This window comes from Taudactylus pleione, unplaced genomic scaffold, assembly GCF_031769625.1.
Source record: "Taudactylus pleione unplaced genomic scaffold, aTauple2 ptg000018l, whole genome shotgun sequence".
In the NCBI taxonomy this organism is placed as follows: domain Eukaryota; kingdom Metazoa; phylum Chordata; class Amphibia; order Anura; family Myobatrachidae; genus Taudactylus; species Taudactylus pleione.
This window is the reverse complement of record NW_028284420.1, coordinates 260,830-287,655: the sequence shown is the minus strand read 5'-3', so window position 1 is coordinate 287,655 and position 26,826 is coordinate 260,830. Positions and strand designations below refer to the sequence as shown.

Sequence of the window (26,826 nt, the reverse complement as noted above, 5' to 3'; positions counted from 1 at the left end):
ACAGAGCTCTAGAATGTTGATTCTTACTCATGGAACTCCTTGAACATTGCTATTGAGACTGATGTATGCAAGCGTTGGCAAATGACCAGAGTTGGACGCAGACGCGGCTGAATCTTACTGCAAAAGCTGCTACTAAGTCCTTCCCTGGTGTACATCAATGGTGCAGTTTTTCCGTATGAGCATGGCCTCTCATGTGTGCATCTTTATACACAACCACAGGACAGGGCAGTAAGGTCCGCCACAGTGCAAGTGTGACGTATAGTCAAACGGAGCCATCTGGCCAAAGACTGTTTTGCAGCCAGCCAGTCCCATTTGTGAAAGTTGTAGAGGACAAAAAAGGAATCCATCCTACGGAGGTACCAGGTCCTGTTCACATAGATGAACAGTCAGGTGCATGAAAAGAAGGAACCATGATTTCCTGGTTGGTGTGAAACTGAGAAACTACCTTAGGAAGGTAGTCCAAGCGAGTCCAAAGATTCACCTTAGATCCACCTTATAGTTTTCATCATACTGTAACACAGATTTATGATGTGGTCTAAATAAGGAGTAAAATATGTTGTTAATACCCATTTCCAGGCACTCCAGGATTTTATTAGCCAATATCTGGCACAGCTAGTTTTCAGAAAATCCTTTTCAGTCTCAGGTTTTCCCAATAAAAATATAAAATTAAATGTGCCCACTTACCAAAATGAAAACACAAAGAACATGAATTGTTATTACTTCCATTTTAATGTTCACTTGCCAGGTAAAAATCGTTATGATGAATAATAGCTGCCATGCACCTGCAGAGGCCACATAACCTCACATGAGGAAGGAAATAGAATTTGGCAGACAGCAGTCTGATCACACCTAGGTAAAATGTACAACAACCAGCACAAACCATCTATAACAAATTGTATTTGTATGCAGCAACTGGATGTTGGGTTCCTGAGTATATAAATTTATCACCTTTCATTTATTGCAAAACATTTTCACTCATCAATCAGAATCATATACAGTGAGAATTTTAATAAGAAAACAAAACAAAACACATTCAGGGTTAGTTAGAAATGGGTCAGTAGCTTTAGTGAGCAGAACCTGTTAGAAAAGTCCCCAGCTGTGGTTTGTTAATGCACAGGACAGTATTCAGTTGTTCCTGCAATAGAACACACAAAATGTCATGCAATTCACTAAACATGTGGCAGACTTTATATAAGGGGAGTTGTTGTTGAACAGCACATTAAAGCCATTAAAATGGGGGAATTCTGACTCATAATCCTAATTTATTGACCAATACATGTCATCTTGAAACTTTTACTCAATACACAGATTTACCTTTATGACTTCATTCTGTGCTCTTCATATCATCAAGCAGAGTTGGCTGTTCTCTAATATGGCACAAAATTGGTCTCTACAAATACAATTGCAGAAAGCACAACAGAGCAGTGCTAAAAGTAAATGCTGCCTGATGATATAAGATTATTGAAAAGCACAGAAGATGATTTACAAAGCAAAAGGTAATCCAAGAGATAGAGGTGGATTTAGTAAAAGCAGAGCACGTACATACCAGTAAGTTTAAGTCTAAAATATGGGCAACCCTCTTAAAACCTAATTATCCACCAGTATTAGATTGTCCTATACTATGTTTTTATAGTCACACAGGTTAGTGCATCACACACACACACACACACACACACACACACACACACACACACACACACGATCTAAAGCAGTAACTTTAACTTTGCAAGAGATTCACAGCATCAAGTCACACGCTTTACACACTGGCAAAATCCTCACCACCACTTTTATTTTAGCTTCCAGCCATTCATTTACATATACTGACAGATTACAGAGAACAAGAATATATCTTCTTTTTAAATATTCAACTATTGCAATCTTGCATAGCTTCCGATTTGTTTTTATTGTTTAATGTTAATTTGTTACAACTCATATTTTGCTGTTTTACTTGTTTTTTCATGATTACCAAGATATTAGGTTGAGTTTGAATGCGGTTACAGTTTTGGCAGCTGTGTAATTTTGAAATAAACAGTCGCTGTGCCTTCGTGATGCCACATATGTTCCTAATGAATGGACTGGCTCCATTCTCACAAGTTTGTTGCAGTCCACAAAATGTCAGCATCTGCATGTAGGTGACAGGTGCACTTTACTGAAGCTTATACAGATTTACTACTGTCCCCTGCAAGTAGGCACTCAATAATACTACTTTTGTATTATATAGCTTTCACAAATATCTTATAAATAACTTAAAAATACTTTTCTTTATATTATATCTATAAAATCTTGAGGAACAGGTTGTTAAACTAGAACCAAAATATAAACTTTAATGAGCAATAATAAAAAAAGACAAAAAGCGAAAATCAGGGGACATCTTTTTTCCTATGTTTTCATTGGGTAAAATAAGAAAAAAAGTCAAGTCATGGTTGGGTTTATACATTAGTTATTGGAGGTATTACTCAAAATAACAGCGCAGTGGTTTCCATCTGGATTACAGGTTACCTCTAACGAGGCTACGGTAGAGCTGTGGATAGAACAGCCTCATCTGGGAAGACAGCGTGAAAAAGCATTTCCTGTAGTTAAAATACTTAGCCAGGGTAATGGCAACATTAGCAGGAACAGGAAGTAAAGCTAAAGTGACTGGGTTTTGGGACTATATAAACTGGGGCAGGTGGTCATAACCTGGATAAATTGGTATAGTTATAAGCCCTTGGCTGCAGAGTTGTTCATATGTTGTGCGCTGGGGAGGAGTGTGGGTCTAAACAAACAAAAAATATATAAATATCCTCAAGTGTGTCTTAAGCAGCATAATGTCATTTAAAAGGGAAAACCAGTGAGTCTAATATTACAACAATCCCACCTGCAAAGCCTCCTTAAGACCAACCAAGATGGTCAGGCAATGGTCACAGTCTGAGTGTCTGGTGGAAGTTTGGGCACAGCACCCTACATGTTAATCAGAACTGGACTGCAGTCAGGCATGCCATCTGCACACTGCATCCTTATTCGGGGAGCTGTCCAACAGACATCATAGACTCCGTAACACAGAAATAAATAGAAGTATAGGTCCAATTTCAAGCAAAGGTGGAATAATGATGTTCTGTGCTTTGTGTCTGAGCAAAGCACCACTTTTTCCCAACTTCAATGGCTTAGTCCTGCATGCAGGGGAGATTGGTGCTCAACAGTTCAAAGTTTTATAGAATCTTCCCAAACACATTTTAGTAAAAAAGCACACTATCTAATCAGAACACTGGTATAAGTTCTGTATACCAGACATGGAGATATAGGGTAGTCGAGACAATGCACAGCATACCAATTCACTAGGGACATTAACATAGCCTCATGTGTTAGTGAGGTCCTAGTTCCTAGGGAATTGGTGTGCTGCAGTCTCAAATTATTATTTCAATCCACAAACTGAATTTCCCCAATACGTCCATGGGACAGTTTAAATGCCCTCACTACAGCTAAGCAGCCTAGACCTGAAAACCCCTATAATCAGCATTACTTGTGCACTCCCAGGAACATGTGCTTTCGTCCTACTCACTGGCCACCATGAGCCCTTTCTCCTACCATGGCCAGAAGGATGTGTTCGGAGAATAGGACACCAAGCCAGAAGAAACATGGATGAATTTTACCCTTATATTGCCAGTAGGAAGTAATGGTTAATAGTTTTCTACATGAAGTTGTGTTTTGCCCCTCTTGCCGTGGTCTAAGTTACAAGTGGGTAGGGAGTTAAAAGAACAGACTCTAGAGTAGCTAGGCCATGTTACATGGCCTTCACTTTAATCTGCTTCATTTTCATCTGCTTCTTCTCAATCTTCTTCTGTTCCCTGCGCTGGGCAGCTTCCTGGGAAAGTTATAGGAAACAATAAGATAAACGTGAGTGTTGTCCATTAAGAAAATATTAGAACAAGGCACATAGAAATATTAAAAATCTATTCATTTTCTCAACGGAATGGCAATCTAAAGACCTCTACACACTACACGATATTGGTAACGATGCGACAGATTCCGACGCATCAGAACAAAACGGTCATATCGGAATTGCACAGCCGCTTGTGGGGCAAGGGGGATTTTAAAATTTAATATATTATTACACAGGACTAGAGGTTTTAAACATGAAACATCAACATTTTACTTTGTACATTATGATTTGGTTTACAGCGTTCCTCTTACCTACTTAAAATGGTCATTAGAACGAGAGCATTATATTTGTGTTTTTTGGAAAGGAAAGCAATTGTGAGCTCACTAACATGGGACAGGGTTCGGTATACTGGTGACAATACTTATCAGGATTTGGAGTAATGAGGGGTACGCACTAGATGATGTGTGTACCCATTGATGGCACAATATATCAGGCGGTCTATACAAACTGCACGATCTGGTGTACGACATCCAATATATATTGTTCCCCCGCGTCATCCAGATATGGTGTCGTACGCCGGATCTTCTGATCTACCGTGCATGCATAGCAAATCAGAGAATACGACCAATGACGCTCGTGAACGCAAAATAGTGTGTATACACACTGAGCGATGTGGTCGATACATATCGTTCTGATCCGCGTCGGAATGATATATCACACCTTTACATTAATTGTGTAACAATTACACATTAATGTACAAGTTTGCACAATCATACCATATCACACAATGGTTTGATGCAGATTAGTTGCAGGGAAAGTTGTCTATATAGTAATTTATTACATATAACAGTGATGTATTGCCAGCTCCTCTTGTAGGTAACCCAGGAGACATCACATCATCAATGTGGAGTGCGGCATTTTAAAATATTTCAAAACTGTGCACGGACGCTAAAAGTGGGCGACTCTGTCCTTGCACATTTGGTCGCATAAATGAACACAAGGGGAGGAGTTTGTAGGCCATTTGCATAAACTCAGACAGGCGACCACTAATAGACCGCTGCTGTATTCTTGTTTCGCATGGTCTGTAGGACAGTCAAAACAAGGAATTTTGTTTCTGTGGCTAAATCAGTTATATTTTATTCTACAAGTTGTACTATTTTTATTTACCCACATGACCAAGATCCAGACTACCATATAAAGGGATACTATATAATCCCAGTGCAATGAAATACACTGGTGCTAGAGAAATTTAAATATTCACTACAAACTGAATGTTTCCTGCTCTTGTAATAAAAGGAAAATATGGTGACAATGAAGGTACCCTATTACACAGAACTAGAGTAGAAACAAATAAATCAGAAACCCAACTCATCTTCTCATTAACCACCTGCTTACCTCCAGTCGCCGCTGCTTATCAGGATCCTCCTCATTCATGATGCGCTCTTTTTCTGCTCGCTTCTTCTCCTCGCGTCGGGTCTGAGCAGCCTCTTGGCGTTGCACATGAGTAAGTTTCAGGAAGTTCTCCTCCACACGGGCACGGTTCTTATCAGCTTTCAGTTTCCCCTGAAGTTGGTGCACAGAGGTTTATAAGCATTGACTGTGTATATACGGCCATGCCCTACACAGATGGAAGTCTGAACTCGGGTCACCTACCTCTCTGTTCAGACGGAACTTTCTCACTTTATCAATGCTGTAAATCACCATGTTCATCAGTGGCAGGAGGGATTCCATGTCTTTTACAGATGCGTTTCCTGCTCCAGGCACTGAAAGATGAGAAAGACAGGCATCGTCTTAAAGAATTCCTTCAACTTATTCCATACACAGCATCTAGCGCACACTCCACTTCCACTTACCATTAAATGTAAACAGAAGAGTCCGCTTGGTCTCTGGCAGTTTGAGAGGCTGTCCCTCCCTAGAATACACATCAGCATAAGAACACAATTGTATGCTCAAGCTCATGGCAAGTCCTTCCGTGCAGGGCCAGGGCCTCATCTCATTCAGAATTCATACATCCAGCACAATAACCACATGAACATAAAGTGTATATGTATCCTACACACAGTGCACTTGAATTTATATTCAGAAAAAAAAAAAAAAAAAAAAAATGCCCCATTTTGTTTAACTTTTATAAAACACCAATAAATGACATGGCTCTTTAAATCAGATTGCCAATTCAGTAACTTCAGTCCCTACCACAGACACATTACCATGTGTACAAATACAAGTTTTCTGCCACAGGTACAGAAGACCTACAGAAAGGTTGATGGGCTTCAGACTATATCAACCTACCAGTATGTTTTTAGACTAGACTGGGGGGAAACCAAAAAACACCATGAGAAAGCAGGGCAAACACACAAATGTAATGCAGATAACACATTGGGCTTTGGGTTCAAACCTGACCAATCAATGGGTTGCAGCAATGCTAACCACCACGCCGCTACCATCCCGCCCCCATAGCTATGAAGGTTACAGAGCATATTTTACCATTTACATTTGTGTCATTAGTTTTCATTTAAAGAATACTGTTCCCAGTAAAGTCTACACTAATGCCGCGTATCCAATAGACGATAAATTGGACGTCTTGAACGATAACGTTAATCATTCGCAATATCATCAAGTGGATATGCCGTCAACGGGTAGTGATGCGCGCTCCCGCTGGTCGTTGACGACATCTTTCATCGCCCGTACTTGCAGGGCAACCTGACGATATCGTCAGGTTCTGCAAGTACGGGGATGAGGGAGGGTGACGTCACTGAACGATATTGTGAACAACATCGTTCAGTGTGGGTACTCAATGTCGTTAACGACATTGAGCACACCACTGCCGGGGAAACACTAGACTATCGCTCACGGAGCATATCGTCTAGTGGATACGCACCTTTAGCTCACAGGTTCCTCAAGGCTCCCCAACAGTTCAGGTTTTAGAGATATCCATGGTTGAGCACAGGAAAGTTAAATCAAATTGACTAAGATACTAATTAAGTCACCTCTGGCCAAGCATGGATATCCTTAAAACCTGGACTGTTAGTGTGCCTTAGGACAGAGTTTGGGAACCTCTGACTTTGTCCAACAAATGTTTGCCCCCAGTCTGTGTAAGAATCAAGTCTACTTAAAAAAGGTACGAGGTTCAGAATTTTACAAATGCTTTCTAGCACATTAAAAGCATTTAAGTGCAGAGACTCACAATAGAACTTACTCTTGCATAATCTTTGGACCAGAAAATTGGTCCGAGAAATGGATGGATTCAATCTTATCAGCATAATGTGTTAGGAAATGAACCATCTGTGGAAGAGAAAACATGATGTATAGATGAGCAGGGAGAGAGAACTGGAAATAAGCAGTTAGTTGTAGCAACGGTGTCCTCACCTTAGTGTCCAATACACCATCTGTCACCTCGCCCATCTCAGAAAGAATGGCCAGAGATTCCGGAAGACCCAGCTTGGCTGCAGATTTGGGTTTGTCACTGCAAAACTCACTCTGCACACAGGAGAACAGACATGTTAACAGATTTAAATCACATTACCCAGGCAAGCACATCTCGGTCTGATTCCATACCGCTAAAACCCAGTAACCTTACCAAGTCCTGCATTTCTTTCTGCAGCCGAGCGAGGGTCTTCCGAGTCCCAGCTGCAAACACGTACGTATCCATATCTTCTTCATTCATCATCACTTTTATTTGCTACAAGGTGAGTAGTGAGAGAAGGAAAGAGATAGAGTGTATGAGGGCAATTAGAGGTGAAAGCCGCAAGGTGCAGTGGTTACGGCCATTTCTCTGGCACTTTGCAACCACCATCACAGATTTTCCCTTCACTTTATAGAGGTGTGCAAGAAAATCTGTGATGTTGGGCTATAGTAACAAGCAGTAATGTGCGTAGAGACAGAGAGAGAATACACACACATACGTTTATGTGTAATAGGGACAGAAACACAAAATAAGACATTACCTAATATACATTTTCAATCCTGCTAAATATGAAATGTAAAATACCTGAAATAAATGGAGGTATTTATTGGCAACAATTTGTTTCTCATGTTTCCTTGGGGGAACACTGAATTGTTAAATTTAGGAGGAAGAGAAGCATCCTAAACCTTCATAGGTCTGTTTATAGTGATTGAGGCAAGACAAGAGATGTCACTCTGTGACGGCTTGGGAATAGGTACCCTAAGACTATGCCGTTTGAGCTTAACTTGTTGTATATGAGGGATTGTATGTGAAATCAAAGTTCCACTGGAAAGGGGATTGGTACAGGCGGTCGACACTCACCATGTCCATATGATCATGTCGACCTCCTGACCGCATTCCTTGCAAAGAGATACAGTACTGGGACTCTTAAAGTGAAGTGGTGGCATGACAGAGAATGGAAATCCCAAAGAATGCTCCTCTGTGCTCCACTTTGCATATACAGCCCTAATAAAGGGAAACCACTATTTTTTAGATCAGGGATGGGGAACCTCAGGCCCAGGGGCCGTATAAGGCCCCCGGACTGAATTGGTCTGGCCCTCAGAGCTTTTTTTCTGCTAGCCTCATTTGGCTAGCAGGGTGCCTAGAATGGCACCCTGCAGCCAAAATCTATGCAGCAGTCCCGCCAGGAGCATCCTTAGGACGCTTCAGATGGTCACACTGCTGCCCTTACAGCTCCCTGGAGCATACTCCAACAATGGTCATTGCTGTAATCACCGGCGATTGTGCCCCACCCCTGTGTGACATCACCAGGCCCGCAAATAATGTTATGCATATCAAAATGGCCCTCAGCAGAAAAAAGGTTCCCCACCCCTGTTTTAGACATTTTGAAATTACATTTTCTAAAGTAGAAATGACCCGTGTGGCAAATTAAAGGAGCTTTTGTAATTGTTTAATTCCTCTACTCAACAACCTGCTAGTCAGAACCTCAATTAGAACCCCAGCATCTGCTTTTGGGGACCCTTAAAGGTCAAATGTACAGAAAAAGGAACTTTTGGAGACAGGTAAAACTACTTGAGTGCACCTTTCCTGCACAAAATTACATTGGTGGACCACCATTTTGGTTAAACTACAAGTGATGCCAGTAATAAAGATATTAAAATGTAAAATACATTTTATAAGTAATAAGTTTTTTTTTTAAATCCTTTAAAAAAAGGAAGAGGTTAGCTGTGATGATTTAACTAATGCAGAGATAGACTCTTCTCTCAATGGCAAGTAGATAAATATAGGTAAGGAAACATATAGAAATTGACACTATTTATATGAAGTGAAAATCTGGACCAGTTTGGCTGAAGTCTGTTCTATTTGCCAACTAGCATAACGGTCCCTTCACGAGAGCATAGAGGCCAGCAAAAGTACCCATTACATACCACTTGATCACACGCTGGACGCATCATGCGAGCCAATACATTAAGCAAATCCTGGCGTTTCAAAAACTGAAAAAGGTAAATAAAAAAACAGTAAAATGTCTAACATTCACAATACAGACATTATAATTGCCTATACGTGGAAATTGGGCATTCAGGTGGTGCATGACCAATACAGAATTCTAAGTTTATCAAATGGGCATAGGTTGATTTATATTTAGGACTTATATCTAGCCACAGAAGCTATTTGAGAATTTGCCAAAAAAGAGCTGACATATATGCTTAAATAGTATAACATATATGCTTATTGAGCACTGACAGATCACAGGTATCCATTACATTAAACTCTTCTATCCCAGTTTAAAAAGCTATGCTCTCTCCACATCATCTCATGGAAAGTTATACTGTAAATGCCAGCACCTTGAGCTGAATCAGCATGCCCTCGCAGCATAACCGCCCTGAGCACCAAAGGTTGTAGATGTGCTCATTCTCCTGGTTCAGTTTCCCAGTGCTCACAGCATCCTTACTTGTCCCATCGTCACCTACAATAAGTAGAGAGATAACACTGTGGTGCTAAATTGTTCAGTTTCACCATCTTATCTTAAAAGCCAAATTAATATATCACACCATTAGGAGTGAGAATAAAACCTACATAGAGGCCAGAGTTGCATCCTTCTGTAGTAGGTAGGACAATAAAATGGATGGTTAATTAGTTTAAGTTTTTAATATTGTCCTGCCTCCCAGTAGTTACACTGTTACCCACACTGGCATTTCTTTGCTAGTAGAAAGACATCTGTGTAATCATGACATATACGAAAACTGACTGACAATGATTTTAGAAACCACAATGTCCATATGTTAAAGTAAGGAAAAGCTGCATTGTTTTACTTCTGTCGTTTTTGTGTTCTGCGGTTCCTTATTGCTTTACAGAAGAGGGCACCTGCAGGCTGTACAATATTTAAAGTTAGGATATTGAACATGAGAGAAACATCAAGTCCTTTTAGGTCACCAAAGAGAACCACGCACTTGTTGTGTTTTCCCTTCAGTTATAGGTCTGTAATTTAAATAATCAATTTAAAATACATTTTTATAAAGAAACAAAATCAATTTTTCTTTATTTATAAAAAAGGCAAAGTAAACTCTAAAAAAAAAAAAAAAAAAAAGCACAACTAAAATTAAAGTAATGTTACCTCCGTTAATCTCTGATATAATTTCTAACTATTACACAAAGGCTTTGGTTTCCACATGTGCTAAAATAGGCATGGCCTGATTCTGAGTTGGACCCTGTAACGTCTGTGTCTAATGCCGTAATCGCGTATGCAACTTTATGCGTACACCTGTGCAAGGATGACACGCCCACTTTCAGCATCTTTAGATGCTCAAATACCACCTGGTGCATCTTTAGACGCTCAAATACCGCTTGGTGCAATTATATAGTGTGGCAAACGTTCTGCTTATACAAAGTTGAAACAAGCACTCAGTCACCAAACACAAAACGCCTTTCTTTCCTTATTAAGAGACATACTAACTGGAGTATTATAGATAAAAGAACATCTGTGGCAAAAAGAAAAATTGAATCTAAACTAACTTGCTAGAATAAACATTCTAAGTTTAGAAATGTCTCAGTGGTATGTCGTCTTGTGTCCACAGCAATTCTCTCGTCTTAGGAGAACAGTCTTACACTTCAGTATTTACTCAGCAGTGTAAAGGCCCCCATACACCGTGCGATATAGCAGCTGATCCGATGGATTGGAACAATATTGCTGCTATATCGTTCAGTGTGTGTGTGTATGATATCGGACAGTATTCGCTCCCGTGGGGTCGTACATCGCTCCTACAGATCTTTCTGCATGTTCAGTTGATCTGGGGGAGCGATATATGATCCCATGCAACGCTATGCGGGGAGGGGGGTGCCGGCATATCAGGCAGGTGGTCGGCCACCCAATCGCTCAGTGTGTGGGGACCGCCCGATATGTCGGCCATCGGATTGCAAGGTGCCCTCCAGCTGCTGTGGAACTACACATCCCAGCATGCACTGCCACCTTTTTGATATAACGGCATGCTGAAACTATGGCAGCGCATGCTGGGATGTGTAGTTCCACAGCAGCTGGAGGGCCAAGGCTGAAGACCCCTGCTTTAGAGGAAGGGTTGGGAAGAAAATAAGGTAAGAGAGGTCTGACGTGGGGGACTATTGACTGGTATGTCCAATGAGTGAAGAAAGGGTAGGGAGAGTTATATGGAACTATCCATCAGGCATCTTTGAAGAAAGCTAGAGGATCCAATATTAATAAAATAGGGATAACTTTTAAAGTTTGTGACAACTATAAGTGAAAAAAATGTTTAAATATTGTCTTAAAAAGAGAAATTACTATATAGGTGCTAGAGCTCCCAGATTCTCCGAAAAGTTGGTCTCTAAGCAAGCTGGAGCTATACTCCATAGAAGCCAGGTCACACATGACATTCTGGAGAAAGCTGCATGTCTGCACAGTTGATTTAATTTATTTCTATGAAGTTACTTCAGCATTAGGAAAGTGGTGACAGTCCCACCAAATATGCGGAAATGTTCCAATATATCCACAACTTTTCCAACACATTACATGGTTCGCTATTATGCAGTTTAGAGGCAACTAGTGTCCTATCTTGTGTATACTTTGTGCTTTCACAAAGTAAGGAGGGAGAGAGGAAGGAAGGCACATTGATCAGACATGAGGACATGTTTTATAGCAACTTTAAAAGGCACTAAATAAATGTTAACTGTCTAAATCACAGCAAAGTCTTCCCCATCTGATCAGTCAAATAAATATGAATTCAATCAAAATTTCCAGGCCTGACTGGGTGCTGGCCACATAAGAGGCCATCAATCTGCGTCAGTCAACGCAGATCCTGGCCTCGTTCCACCCAGAAAATGGGGTTGACACACCAGTTTCTGGGAAAGCGAACAGGCACGCCCCCCACTTCGCTCCTCAAACACTGCATCGTGTAAATCATGCTGCGGCTTGGGGGGGTGGGTTGGTCTGTGAGGGAGATCGCAGGACCCATTCTGCACATGCACAGAATGGGTCCTGCTCACACCCCCTAACAATCGGAGATGTACGTTCATCGTCTGATGGACGTACATATCGCAATCAGGCCCATAGTTATTTTGTAAGATGAACGAAAAAGTCTGTCAAGGTAGCTTGATAGCAATATTCAAATGCTATCTCATCTATCCCCTCTCAACCAGTGACATCACAAAATGGCTACTATCACTGTGGCTGAGTAACAGTTTGTGTAAAGTATTTCAGGGACACAATTATGGCCAGGAGAAGTGGTACTCACCAACAAGAGAGAAGTTACTCTCCAGAAGTTCCCGATGAGAGTTGAACCATGCCTGTGCCAGACGGCTGTTCTTGTTCTTGCCAATGATGTAGTTCATGATGTATGCCAAGAGCCCAGTTACCATTAGAATTTCCATGTAATAGCTCTCCCAACTATTCTGCAGGTGAGCAGGGACCTGGCAGAGGGGTCAGATAATCAAATCAATCCAAATACTGGACATGTATGCAAATTATTAATACTGTTCAAAGGTTAAAGTTTGCACTGAAATCATAGCAACTAAATCAGACATTTGCACTCAATGTCTAACCTGCACCAAATAGAAAAGCTAAGGGCAGATAAGTTGCTATGGTTTCTGTGCACAGCTGCACCTTTGACCAATGCTCATTAATACACCTCTATAGGTATGTATTATATGGGATATGAAAGAATAAATACAAAGTGATTTGTGTAGTCTGTGACAATCTATAATACCTTAGACACCAGTGTCATATGCATATCTCCCACAATGCTGAACAAGCTTCCTGTGCTGGGTCACAGGTTTTGAATCGGACTTACATCCACAATGGTGATAGGGTCCTTGTTCTTCATGGGACTTCCTGTATCAATTTTGTCTTCATAACCTTCAAACTCTTCATCATCATATGGCTCATTATCTGTGTCACTCTCCTGTGGGACATAGGGATGGATTTAGTGGCTCCAAGTATGTTGTTGACATTAAAAAGCAGCTGAGCAGCACTTAAAAAGTTTAAAAACGTTGTCTTTTTACAGATAGAGTATAGGATTAGCATATATAGAATGCAGGATTTGGTTTCGGGTCAAATCCATTTTCAGCCAAATTCCTGGAGCTAAAATTACATCATTTAAACTAATAGTTTGGCCAAGATACAGTTTACTAACTTGTTATAAGAGATTCCACAACGTTTGTATATTAGAGACATAGGGCCTGATTCAGAGCCGTTCGCTATTTGCGGTCGTTCGTTCTAAAACAAGGGGTGGCTATTCAAATGATCAGTTCGCAAATTGCAGTCTGTTCACACCTCTAAGTCTGAATGAGCGAGCAAAACATACGCTCGTTTATTTGTTAAAAACGCCCCCTGGCCGCACGCACCATACGTCATGTCCGCTATTTATTAGATTAATCGAGTACATCGACCAGCGTATGAACTGCTCGCTATTCTTGTGGTTGGTTTTTGCTACCACAATCTTGCGAGCAGTTCTGGCTATAAAATAACCCAGTGACGTGGTCAATGACGCTGCTGTATTAATTATGCACACCCATAAAACGCCCGTTTTGACCTTTAAGCACGCCTGCGTTCGGATCTCCACTCCCCATTTTCAAGCACCTTCCCCTGTTACCACCCACATACGCCTCATTCTGTCACTCACAATAGCAGGCATTCGCTATATTGCGAGCACATGAATTTCGGCCGCACTGACTGGTTCGCGCATGCGTATAACGATCCGTACGCATGCGCAGATGTGCGAACATCGCTCGAAACGAGCGTACTGCCGCTAGCGAGTGGCTCTGAATGAGGGCCATATTCAGGATTCACTGACCCCTGATGCTACATCCTTCCTAATATACATTATTGTAAACATTATAGTATACTGGTGCACAGTTAGTGACAAAAGTCTAATAGCAATAGCTTCAAAATTAGATTTAATATATAGCACACCTAATGTAGTTTATATACAATACTGTTAAGTTGCCAACACTTCTAAATAATAAAATAGGTTATATAAAATGCCCAACACCTCAATGAAAGATTCCTTTCTAATTAGGGCATTATACAATATCCATACGAGCTGACATTCTCCTGCTCTATGGCTTTATACAAATACATTAGAGTGCTGTTACTGGTTTCTAGGGATAGCGGCTTTTTAAAGTTAACTGGTTTTGCAGACAAAATGGCTGCTTCCTCTGTTTAAGTGACAGCAAAAGGATACAACTCCCAAGAAATCTTACTTGTCCTTCTGCATCCAGTTCAAATTCTTCCTGTCCCTCCACCTCTACTGTGGCTTCCTCATCATCTTCCTCCTCTTCTTCTTCTTCGTCAGGTGGGTGCTGGTGTGGTGGGTGCACTGTGGTGGCCTCATCTGCTGTATCTTCAAACTCGGCAAAGTCATTGTCATCATATTCTGCCACATCATCACCGTCATCAAACTCTTGGAACTTGGCACTAGAGCTGGTAACCAGCAGGAGAAGGGTGACCAGCAGGAGGTGAAAGGGCCACATTTTCTCTGTGAAAAACTCTGAATGAAGAAAAGTATGAGATTACTTGTATGGGGAAGCAATGGCATCCTCAGATCTAGGTTTTCACTGACTTAAGCACTACATAATGAAACACATACTGTATGACATATGTGGATAGGGCCTAGTTATTGATATAGACATGTAGCAAATTAGATATCCTTGGATGTTGTCAACAACAACATGTATTTATATAGTACAAGCGAGTTTTTTAGCACAGAAAGGAGGACACCTATAGGTTTTGCGTGAACTGTGTAGAGGGGACATAATTGGGAAGAGTGACTTAGGGAAGCTAAAATGTTGGTTGAGGGATTTGATAACTTGCCTGAAGAGGTGAGTTTTCAGGGAACATTTGAAGGACAGAAGAAAGTCTTGTTGTGGGAAGGAGGGTTTTACAAAGTGAGTACAGCCCATAGAAATCCTGTAACTATGATGTCCTGGTGCAATTGAAAACTCTAGGTGGAAAGAAGGGCGAGTGCACAGTACCACCTTGGCAGGATGGTAAAACCCCAGGGGGATTTACAAGACTGGACTACAAAATCAGAAACCCTTCTGATTGAAGCAACAGCCCACCGAAGAGACTTTCTAGGAAGGGAGCGCAGCTCCACAGACTTAAGACTCATATGGGGCCCTCTGAAAGACTACCAAGACATGATGCAAACTCTAAGAAAGAACAGATGAGACATAAGGAGGCTGTATGTGAACCTCACCCTGCAGAAAGGGCTGCACATCTTCTAGGGGAAAAAAAAAAAAAAAACGGACCAGGGTGAGATCCATACTCTCAAAGAGAAAGGATGAAGCCTCTTATCCAAGCCTACTTATAAAACAGGAAGGAGGCATGGTAGGAGGAAATGAAAAGATGGAACACTCCTGTGTGCACACCACACCTTCCATATCTAATGGGAAGTATCTGGCTGATGTGTAATAAGCATAGTCTAGACCACTGTCCCAGAAAGACCATAGCTTTCAGAATCTGAGCATCAAGATCCAAATCAGAAAAGCTAACTGAATCAAGAGAACTGAGCCCTGGCACAGAAGATCTCCAATATAACCTCTCTGACATCTGCCAACAACTTGACCCAAAAAACTGCATGCCATTTGCTTCCAGGCTGATCTTGAGGCATGGCGTGCTGCTTCCTACCTCTGGAACTCTCTTCCTCTTCCTATCAAGCTCTTCACCTCTCTAACAACTTCAAACAGGTTCTCAAGATCCACTTCATTATCAAATCCTTCCCACTCTCATCCTAACCCACGGCTTAATGCTTCTTACTGTCGCTCCCCTCTGTCTCACACTGGTTTGTCTGCCCCTCCCCTTTAGACTGTAAGCTCTCATGAGTAGGGCTCTCTTACCTCAAGTGCTTTTCCTTCCCTCACTTATACCATCATATTCTCCCCACTGCTTGCAACAGCAATTAGCCTTTGGGCTCTGCCACCCTGCGGCTTATTCTGTTTATTATGTAAAGGCTGCGGACCCCATGCGGCGCCATATACGGTAAATAAAGAACAATAATAATGCTGAGGGCATGGGCACTTGATCATGCTCTCCCAGAGGTTAAGTTGGACTGAATACTAATGTGCCTGTCATACAAGAACCATTAAGCTTAAGTCAGGGCAGTCGTAACCAGCATGTATGGAATGAATGACACAAGACCAACGGGTTGGGTATGAAATGCCAACAGCCGGGAAGCCGTCTGACTAAACACCGACACCGCAAGCCAGAACGCTGAAAATCCAGACGGGCTGGTAAGTATCCTAACCCTCCCTTAGTGGTGCCTAACCCTAACCCTCCCTTAGTGGTGCCTAATCCTAAGGCCTCCCGAGGTGATGCCTAACCCTAAGTCCCCCGGGGGTGCCTAAACCTAACCCTCCCCTCCCCCGCAGCTAAGCACTATCAGTGCCCAGCTTACCTTCGTTCGGAAACAGTCTGTCTAGACGCTAGGATTTAGTCAGACGGCTTCCCGGTCATCGGTATTTTGACTACATCCCCAGACAAACAATAGCATCCAGAAATGTACTTCCCTGATGGAAGCTAGCATTCACCTAAGCAAACCCAGTCTTGGAGAATAGACACTACTACTACGTCAACAGAGATCACCCTAGGTTTTTTAACTCACTGACTGCTGGTGTCGCAAGAGACCCTAAAAGAAAACCAGCCTCTGGAACCAGAGTAGTGTCAGTAACAGCACAGATAAACTCCCAATTTGGAACCAGCAAACAGAGGGGTGGCTCTGAAGTGGCCCCAATATGAATACAGTTCAAACAGGGAATAGCAGTGACGCCAAACTAACTGCATAATGACAAATGGATAAGGAACACCTTGAGCCGCAGAAAGAACAAGAGGACTAGAACTGGAAATGGAAACCCCAAAATGTGATCAGCACACGTGCTACCCGAAAGGGTTTTAAAGAAGTGATTTTGATATTATAAGATGCCCCCAGGTCCAGGGCACTCCAACACACCCTATATGAACTTCACACGGAAGCAAGAGTTCAGCAACTGCAAAGTGAGGATAGAGGGCCTGATTCAGAGCCGGACGCTCTGAAAGAGCGCTCGCTCTGAATCAGGGAGTTTTTTTTTTTGGTGTGACCACCCACACCTATTGCGAGCGGCCAGGTGATAGTCGTGATGGTCTCGGCCATCGCGACCATCAGGGCTTGCGACGAGACCCTTGCAGTAGGGTCTTGTTCCCGCAAGCCCCATTTTGGTGCGAGACCCGGAGCGCCCGTTGCTAGCCGGCTCCGGCGTGCCCAACATCGACCCACTCACGAGCGCATAGAACTTGCAAGTTCACTAGTCGGACTAAACAGCGCGCCGAATTGAATAGCTCCGGGAGCTCCCTCCAGGCGCCATCAACAACGCACTTAAATGCATTTCCCCTTATATAATGGTCGTGCAGATTGGTCAAAACGATCGCATGATATATTGTATAGTGTGTACCCACCTTCAGCCTATATACTACTGGCTTCTAGATCACCCCAATAACTCCTGAATTCTAAATCAATTCAAAAATATAAAGCAATTGTTAGATCAAAAGAAAATCGTAAATAAGAATTCTTTAAATAAAATTTTTTTTTTTTTTAAAAAGGGTTAACTATGCAGTTTTAAGCACCAAGTTCTGCACGTCCAGACACAAGCAGGTGTTACTGGGCTGTAGCTGTCACTCAGAATGACTGAAAGGGAGACAGGTGCACATGCAGTGGCATCCTGCAGATTATGGAGAATATAATGACTACTGACAGTTTCAGTGATCCTATGACACTAGAATGATACAAATAATGTACATAGCCTATACATTTGTGTAATATATAGTGTATTATGTATTCAGCCTATACATACAGTATCTACTAGTGTAATACATAAACTATCAGTGATACTATACACTAAATTATATATATGACGTATACAGCCTGTGCACATAGTAGAACTAATCCTATACAACAGGATAATGCATACTTTAGGACTGATCCTATGCACCAGTGTAATATACTGATCAACCATAACAATAAAACCAGACAGGTGAACTGAAAAACATTGATTATCTTGACACAATTTCACCTTTAAAGGTTTGGGATATATATTAGACAGCAAGTAACAATCAGTTCTTGAAGTTGATGTATTGGAAGCAGGAAAAATGGGCAAGCATAAGGATCTGAGCGGCTTTGACAATGGTCAAATTGTGATTTCAAGAAGACTGGGTCAGAGCATCTCCAAAACGGCAGTTCTTGTAGGGTGTTCCTGGTATTCAATGGTGAGTACCTATACTACCTACCAAAAGTGGTACAAGGAAGGACAACTGGCAACAGGGTCAAGTGCACCCCAAGGCTTATTGTTGCACAAGGGCAGTGAAGGCTAGCCCTCTATTCCGATCTCACAGACCTACTGCAGCACAAACTGCTGTAAAAAGCTAATGCTAGTTATAATAGAAAGGTGTCAGAACACAGCGTATTGCAGCTGGCTGGGTATGGGGCTGTGTAGCTGCAGACAGGTCTGAGTGCCCATGCTGACCCCTGTAAACCATCAAAGGTGCCTAGAATGGGCAGGTGAGCATGGAGCAATAGAAGAAAGCGGCCGTGTCTGATGAATCACATTTACATGGGGAAGAGATGGTGCCAGGATACATTATAGGAAGAAGGCAAGCCGGTGTAAGCAGTGCAATGTTCTACTGGGAAACTACACAACAGTAGGCAGGCGGTTTTAATGTTATGGCTGATCGGTGTATATACACAAGCACTGATCCTGTACACTAGTGCTATATACATACAGCAAAACAGAGCCCGTACACCGGTGAGATTGTGTATACAGTGATACAGATATAAGAGCAGCAGTACGTTCGGTCAGGATGAGAGCCGCTGTGACTGCGACACAGGACGCTGCTCTCAGACAGATACTGTACCTGCGCGACCTCACACGTCTCCGAGTCCTGCGTCCTCTCCACAGTCTCTCGCCCCACCCGCTATAGCCTAGGCCGCGCCGGAGGTGACGCAGGAGCCAGATGAGCCCGGACGCCCGGCCCTCCCCAGCATCATTTCCGGGACATAGTGAAGGAAGCGGCAGGGCCAGGGAGACAGACTCAGCTGCAGCAGGAGGGGGTGTGTATTGTGTACTTATTGTATGTGCGCCAATGCAGTGTGTGTGTACTGACACCGAGACGGGGGCAACTCAGAGGTCTCTACTTGTCTATATTAAATGTGGGACTACAATTCCCAGCATAGCTATGACTGATGGACTGTGTTAATAAGTTGTACAGTACCTGTATGATAGCTGGTAGTTGCTACTATGTGTGTGTGTTCAGAAGATGGAACACCTTTATCTTACATCTTTTTTAAATATATCTAGACATAATTAACAATCCTCTAGTCCTCACCAATTCCTAAAATGTATTCAGACTAAGCATGTGACGAACCACAAGATAATTTATTTTGTTATTGTATATTGGACAACAATCCAAGATGAAGAATACATATAAGTACATCCCATCATGTATTAGCCTTTAGAACCATTTTTAGCAGCAAAACCTTGAAGTAATCTCTTTCTGTAGGAGGTTAGCAGTCTCTTACATTTCATTTCAGCAGTTTTGGCTTATTACTGTTCCTTACAGCACTGCTTCAATGCGTTTTTGTATGCACAACTTTCCTCAGTCCTGCCCTCGGCCTCTCAGAGGCGGTAAGGCCTGGGCCATTCTGAAACCTTTTATGTTCAGACTGTTTAGCGGTGAATTTGCTGGTGTGCTTTTGATCATTGTCTGTTGTATGAGCCAACTTCAACCAATATTTCTCCAGAATTTTCTAGTATAAAAGAGTGATTCATTGTAGTCTCAGTAATTAAAAGTTGTTGAGGGTCCATATCTGTGATTAAAATATTACCCCCTCGCCATACTCTTAGTCAGTATAAGCAGAGGAGTAGCGTGTAGCCAGGGTGCCCGGAGCATGTGCGTGCTACGGCACCCCCCCCCCCCCCCCCAAGTGTTCCAGGGAGGAGGTGGGTCCATATGGGATTAATGTCAAGTAAAAATAAAGATTTGGGGCAGCCTCCTGTAGTGGTGCCCATATGCAGTGCCCCCTGTGCCCCTTATGCAGGCCTCCAGTAGTGCCCACAGTAGTGATCCCCCCCCTATGCAGTGCCCCCAGTAGTGGCCCCCCCTGTGCAGTGCCCCTTGTGCCCCCACTAGTAAGTCCCTTATATAGTGCCCCCAGTAGTGGTACCCCCTCTGTAGTGCCCCCAGTAGTGGTACCCCCTATGCAGTGCCCCAGTAGCAGTCCCCCCCCCCATGCAGTGCCCCCAATAGTGGTAACACTTATTCAGTGCCCATTAAATAGTGGCCCCAGTTGTAGTCTCCCGCTACCCCCCCCCATGCAGTATCCACAGTATTGCCCTTTTATATAGAACCCCCAGTAGTGGTCCCCCTATGCAGTGCCCCAGTGGTAGTCCCCTCCCCCCTATGCAGTGCCCCCAGTGGTAGTACCCTCTCCCTTATGCAGTGACCCTAGTAGAAGTCCCCTCCCCTTGTAGTGCCCCTAGTAGTAGTCCCCTCCCCTTGTAGTGCCCCCAGTAGCAGTCCCCCCCCCCCCTCTTGTAGGGTCCCCAGTTGTAGCCCCCCACCCCTTAAAGTGCTCCCAGTAGTGGTACCCCCTTTGTAGTGCATGCAGTATTGGTCTCCTCCCTTGTAAGGCCCCCAGTAGTAATCCCCCCCCCCCCTTGTAGTGCCCCTAGTAGTAGTCCCCCACCTTGTAGGGCCGCCAGTAGTGGTCTCCCCCTTGTAGTGCCCGCCCCCCCCAGTAGACACACGTAATTATAAAAAAAAAAAAAAAGCTTACCTGAATCCCCGCTCCCGACACCGCCATCTGCTTCTCCGTTTGTCCTCCCGAGCCGGGCCACTCTGCATTATGGGAGAGACGTCATGACGTCTCTCCCCTTACCCACTGCAGGAGCCTGAAGATGGAGCGGCTCCGGCAGTGGGCGCAGCAGCAGTCAATGAGAGTCTGACAGACTCTCATTGGCTGCTAATTAAAACAAACACACTGCTGCCGGCGCCGGCGACTGTGTGTTTGTCAGTCACTGTGTAGTGCTGACCAAACTCCGTCCGGTCAGCGCAACACACGCAGTGCAGCTGTATCACAGAGACACAGACTGCCTGCGGCTCGGGAGGCACATGGCACCCTGCCCCCCCGGCCCAGTCCGCCTCTGCCCGGCAGGCTGTCAGCTTAGACAGCTGCCGGGTACACAGTGGGCGGCGCCTCCGGACACCTTCGACGCCTGGAGCTTGCGCTCCACTGGAACCGCCCTCCCTACGCCCCTGAGTATAAGGATATTGTGGTAATACGCTATATTAATTTTTGTTAATTATGGAGCTGATTCATTAAGACCATGCAATTCCACTCCTCCAGAGTACTCTGTTCCAGAAGACCATTTAGAAGCAATTGTGCATACCTATAGTATGGTATACTGCCAGTTGTTCTTTTGTACAGAAGAGGCTGTATATAGCCACATTTGTTCAGTCTTTTCTAGTGGTAGAGACATGCACTTTAACATTTACCATATTAATTGTAACTTATTTTTTTATTTTGTGATTGTGGAAGTTGGGTCAGCCGTCTTCTCGATGGCATCTCAGTAGGACCAAAAGGTAGGAGCGGTTTTGCTAAAGGACAAAGGATCCAAAAATGTGCTTGGTAATCACTATGCCAGTATAGGTCTGGTTGCAGTTGTGTTTTTTTTTTGTTCTTTTCTCCTGTAGCAGTACTTCCACACATTCTCCATAGACCAGACGTGCACAAACACGGACCTCAAGGCTCCCCAACAGTTCAGGTGTTAGAGAGATCCATGGTTAACATTGGTTGCTAAATACCTCAATTCGATATATCAATTTCTGCTCAACCAATATATATCTCTAAAACCTGAACTGTTGGGGAGCCTTGAGGACCGTGTATGGGAACCTCTGCCATAGATTATAAATAGAAAACATTCAAGTCCTTTGGGTGGCACTGGACTGACCAGGAAGGTCGTAGTAAATTAAAGTTTTCAAAACTTTGGTAGGCTAGCCTGGGGGATTTCTGTTTAGATAGGGGCCTGTATTCAATTAGACGTGAAAAGTTGAAAACTTTTTGCCTATTGTACTTTCTGCCACATTCACCTGTTTAAGAGGCAAATTTGTGGCATACGCGTCCCCGCGATTCACTGTATTCAATTGCAGAATAGGCTGAAAGTACTGAATAGATTGAACTCTGGCACTCCAGCTGCTATGGGACTACATATCCCAGCATGCACTGCCAGAGTTTTGCTATTAGGGAATGCTTCTGAAACTGTTGCAGGGCATGCTGGGATATATAGTCCTACAGCAGCTGGAGTGCCAGGGTTCGCCACCACTGATTGGGGGAATCAGTCTGTATCCTAAAATAAGATGCACTGACACTGGAAATCATTACAGATGTGTACTATTAGCCCTAATAAAAGTACATTGTGTCCTTAAGTTGTAAAAGTGGTGAAGAATGATACAAAACCGTATATTTTGTGGATAATAAGTCCAGTCAAATTTGGGGTACTTGAAAATGGGTGCTAGCATGTTTTTGTGGTTCTAAAGTGCACTTTTTAAAAATGTAAAAATTCCACCTGCAGCATGCACCTGCAATCCTGTTAATACCTGCCCCATCCATACAGGCCCCCAAGAAACCTATTTCGCTACTTTTTATCCTTGTCTCCCCACTTTTTTCATTTTTGCCCCAAAAATTACATATCTTTTTTTGGGGGTGTTTTAAGGTCTTTTTTCTTTATTTGTTTTAGCTGATTTGCCCTTTGGGGGTGTCCAAAGGGTTATGAATCAATGCCCCACATTTGCACCCCAAAATAGAGATTTTGCACTTTTTTCCGCCTGCCATTCAGTGGAGAAACTTTTCCGCCTGTTTCAGGGCATTGAGTTTCCGCTTAGGCGAATTGGTCCCAGAATTGAATTTGGAGATAAGACGCAATAGGCGAAACTTTTTGTCCAATTTTGCGTGTAATTGAATCCTGCCCTTGGTCTGTTAAGTTAGGGACTGGTTTCCCATCATAAAATGATTGTGCTGTGATAGCCATGATTTGTAAGGTGACTATTCAATTCCCTGGGAGTTGCATAGCGCCGGGTGCTATTCAATTCATAGCGATGTTTACTCTGACAGGAAGCTGGTAAATCGGAGAATGCCGGTTCTCGCGATTTAATCTGGGTGTTTTGTCCCGAGAACCGACATTCTCAGACTAAAGTGCCAGCCGCAAGGCTGTTATTGCCGCACTTAGCTGGCAATAACAGCCTCTCGAATGGCACTTTAGTCGGATTTCTGCTCGCACCCTCAGGAGTGTTGGCAAGTACGACTTGAACAGTTTGAAGTTTAAACTGATTTTTGGGTACTTGTATGAGATTGGCAGACAGTGTGTGCTTTTAATATCACAATAAATAAACATTAATTGATTTTTATAAATACTTTTACAGAAAGTGATTGAGAAATACGTTTTATCCCACCAGTCAAGAATTATCTGATTAAGGAGTTAATTACACATCAGCCTATAAATACCATTACTGGATTTGTTAAGATTATTATGCTACAATTTTTCGATGGAAATGATAAAATTATGTTAAACAACTAAGAAGTCACTTCTTTTGTCTACAGGTCCTAGTTTATGGCATCTGACTATACATCTGACATAAAGAGGACTCATGTCTTTTCTTGTAAGTTATCTTTAAGCAGCATAATTCTGCTCTGCCAGAGGGCAAATGCTGGATACAATGAAACTTTGATCGGTGCAGTGCACCATAAACTAATAAAAGCAAATTACTGTTGTTTAATGCACTGTTATTTTTGTATATGTTGTTATATCAGCTCTAGAGTCCCTTACAGTCTTCAACAGTGATTAGACAACTTCATATACTTCAAAGACTGCACAATCCCCGTATTTTAGTAATGAGAAAACCGCACTATAACAACCTCACTACCACCACATCACCCATCCCAAAATTCTCACACATGGCACAAGCTTGCTCCATAACTCCATGCCATGAAACATAGGCCCTGATTCAGAGTGATGTCAGTAGGGCCGCCCACAAACGGAACGCCTCTGTTTCTCCAGCCACCCCCCCTCCCTGCCTACAAAACGGGGCGAGCTGTCGATCAACATCGACAGCCGCCCTGTTTGTAGCGAGCCCCAGGGCGAGTGAATTTCTCACTCGCTATGGGGCTTGCGCGCGGCACAATCGCGGCGCGTGCGCAGTGCCCCACCATCGACCCGCTTGCGAGTGCATAGCGCTCGCGAGCGGGTCTGAATCGGGCCCTTAGGCCTCTCTTTTTGAAATTAAGCAGAGAGCAAGTCAGATCGGGAGAATAGAGCTGGGGACAGGTCACATTTAGGGGCCGATTCAATTACCCACGAGGAAAAATGTGCACCTTCTGAGGCTTAACGCGTGGGGATGCAGCGCTAATAGAATAGTGCAGAGCTGACAATTACCTATTTGAATCCAAATATGTTAAAACGGGCGCTAATGTACGCAGAAACAAGTAAAGCATATGACAGATAAATAAGTAAAAAAATGGATTTATAAACCATAAAATACCATAAAGTAATAGTATAATGTTTACAGATCTCTTAATGAGAATTAGTGGGTGGAAGCAATATCCGCAAATGGGTAAGTTAAAAGTCACAAAAATGGTGGGGACTTTCCACCACAAATCATACAGCTGTTGATGTCATCATGGAGCGCACACCGCCATGTTTATCTGTCATATGCTTTATGTGCTTCTGAGTACATTAGTGCCTGTTTTCACATATTTGGATTAACTTTTACCTTCAACGGAGCAGTTTAATACATATTCAAGCACATGACACTATAATATTTATACATTCTAATTATCTAATTGAATTTGCCCCTTAAAGGTGCATATCCACTACACGAGAGTGGAACTACTGTACGATTACAACATTGTAATCGTTGAATCGTTCATCATCCTGGGCAGTGGATAATGTGCCCACACTGAACGATATGTTATTCAGTGCAGGCACCCTCCCTCATCCCCGAACATGCACAACCTGTTGTTATCGGTGGGTTGGTCTGCATGTTCACTCGATGATAGATGTCTTAAGGTGCGTGTCTACTACACGGGAAAAATGAATGATTACAACATCGTTATTGTTCAATCACTCATTAATCGTGCAGTAAAATGCCGGCAACGACCAGAGATGCGCGTTCCAGCTGGTCGTTGTCGGCATTTGCCATTGCCTGAACATACAGGCCAACCTGACAAGATTGTCAGGTTGTGCATGTTCGGGGATGAGGGAGGGTGCCTGCACTGAACGACATATCGTTCAGTGTGGGCACATTATCGATTGCACAGGATGGTGAACGACTGAACAATTACAATGTTGTCATCGTACAGTTGTTTCACTCTCGTGTAGTGGATATGCACTTTTAGTCTCCTATTGCACACCACTTGGCTACAAGCATTTTTTTATTATCTTTTAACCCTTTCTCATTGTAAGGATTAACATATATTGCTTTGATTCTACAGCGCTGGGTTTCAGACAGAATCCTTGTTGATGGCTTGAGGGAGTTGGAGTTTTTTGGAGGTAAGTCGTTTTCCATCTTTCCCTCTTCCTGCATTGGGGTGTAAATGTATGCTCTGACAATCTGTGCCTTCATGCACCTGGGCATACAGTTACATCCTGGTGTCGTCAGGGCCATATTAGTAACAAAGCTCACCTGAACAAGTCCTGGATTGTTGCTATAATGCCAGGAACCATGACTTGTGGTTCCCTGCCGAACGTGTTCCAACATTAGCTTAGATGTCACTGTTAAGACTCCTTGTATTTAAAGCAGAAAATAAATTGGTAACAAAAAAAGTAAAAACACACACACCATTTATATAAACCATTTATGACACATTTGTGATCACTACCTGCACTCTCCAATAAAGTACACATGTATAGGAAAACCTAATAGAAGTCTACAAACAAATGTAGCAATGTTATTGCTTCCTCTAACTGTGTACATTTTTTTTTCCTATTATTGCTCTTTTCCTTATAATATCTCAATTTCAAAAGAGATGTTTATCTGATTATGGTTCCGAAAAAGAGAAAAATTATATTTGTCTTGAGAAAATAAAAAATTCACTTTGGTTGACTATGAAATGTAAAGTATTTCTCCTGGGGAAAGCAAGTAAATTGGGGTGGTTTGGTTAAACATGGGGGAAGGGGTAAATCAGATCATAGTTTGCAAAATGTGGAGATTTCATTGCAGGGTTTAAAGCAACAACTTCTTTTTTTTTTTTTTTTTTTTTTTTTTAACTCATCCTCACAGATTGTGCCTATAAAAAAATCAGCAAATGTTTTATCCAGGGCCCTATTACATTCCTCCAATGGTCTTGAAGAGGTTAATATATGGTATATCTATCCTGTTGAGGGAGCTAGAAATGTTCCTTATTTCCAGACTTTCTATAACCAGTTTTGTTCAGCTTTCAGTGTACTACTTTGTATGCTACAATGTTTCTGTCTAATGTGCTGTACAACTAATGAATGCTACTGAGGCTAGGAGGCGGTCGCATTTTACATCTTATTA

General features: G+C 42.7%; 2 protein-coding genes across 3 annotated transcripts in view; one reads left to right on the top strand and one right to left on the bottom strand.

Moving 5' to 3' along the window:
* Positions 1–710: 710 nt before the first annotated feature.
* Positions 711–19,254, bottom strand: CCDC47 (coiled-coil domain containing 47). The gene is made up of 13 exons (XM_088442161.1): positions 19,150–19,254; positions 14,472–14,758; positions 13,061–13,171; positions 12,506–12,680; positions 9,608–9,729; positions 9,191–9,256; positions 7,437–7,538; positions 7,226–7,336; positions 7,056–7,141; positions 5,713–5,771; positions 5,513–5,622; positions 5,255–5,422; positions 711–3,841 (listed from the first exon to the last, which is right to left on the bottom strand). The coding sequence occupies exons 2-13, from the start codon at positions 14,739–14,741 to the stop codon at positions 3,761–3,763; spliced, it is 1,461 nt and encodes a 486-aa protein (XP_088298287.1). The 5' UTR covers positions 14,742–14,758; positions 19,150–19,254; the 3' UTR covers positions 711–3,760.
* STRADA (STE20 related adaptor alpha) overlaps positions 19,111–26,826 on the top strand; it is a 34,355-nt gene continuing 26,639 nt past the window's right edge. The window contains exons 1-3 of one of the 2 annotated variants that reach the window (XM_088442175.1): positions 19,111–19,345; positions 23,891–23,949; positions 25,781–25,838. In XM_088442175.1, the coding sequence (XP_088298301.1) occupies positions 23,938–23,949; positions 25,781–25,838 (70 nt within the window). In that variant the 5' untranslated portion in view covers positions 19,111–19,345; positions 23,891–23,937. Of the gene's footprint in view, positions 19,346–23,890; positions 23,950–25,780; positions 25,839–26,826 lie in introns of those variants that run through there. The other variant, XM_088442184.1, reaches the window with a different exon arrangement.

What these genes read in the sequence shown, in the direction of transcription:
- CCDC47 (XM_088442161.1), bottom strand. Translation starts at nt 14,741, where the DNA reads ATGTGGCCCTTTCACCTCCTGCTGGTCACCCTTCTCCTGCTGGTTACC. An exon ending in ACCCTATCACCATTGTGGAT is followed by an intron (nt 12,681 to 13,060) that starts GTAAGTCCGATT and finishes CCCCTCTGCCAG; the next exon opens with GTCCCTGCTCACCTGCAGAA. An exon ending in ATGGTGTATTGGACACTAAG is followed by an intron (nt 7,142 to 7,225) that starts GTGAGGACACCG and finishes TCTCTTCCACAG; the next exon opens with ATGGTTCATTTCCTAACACA.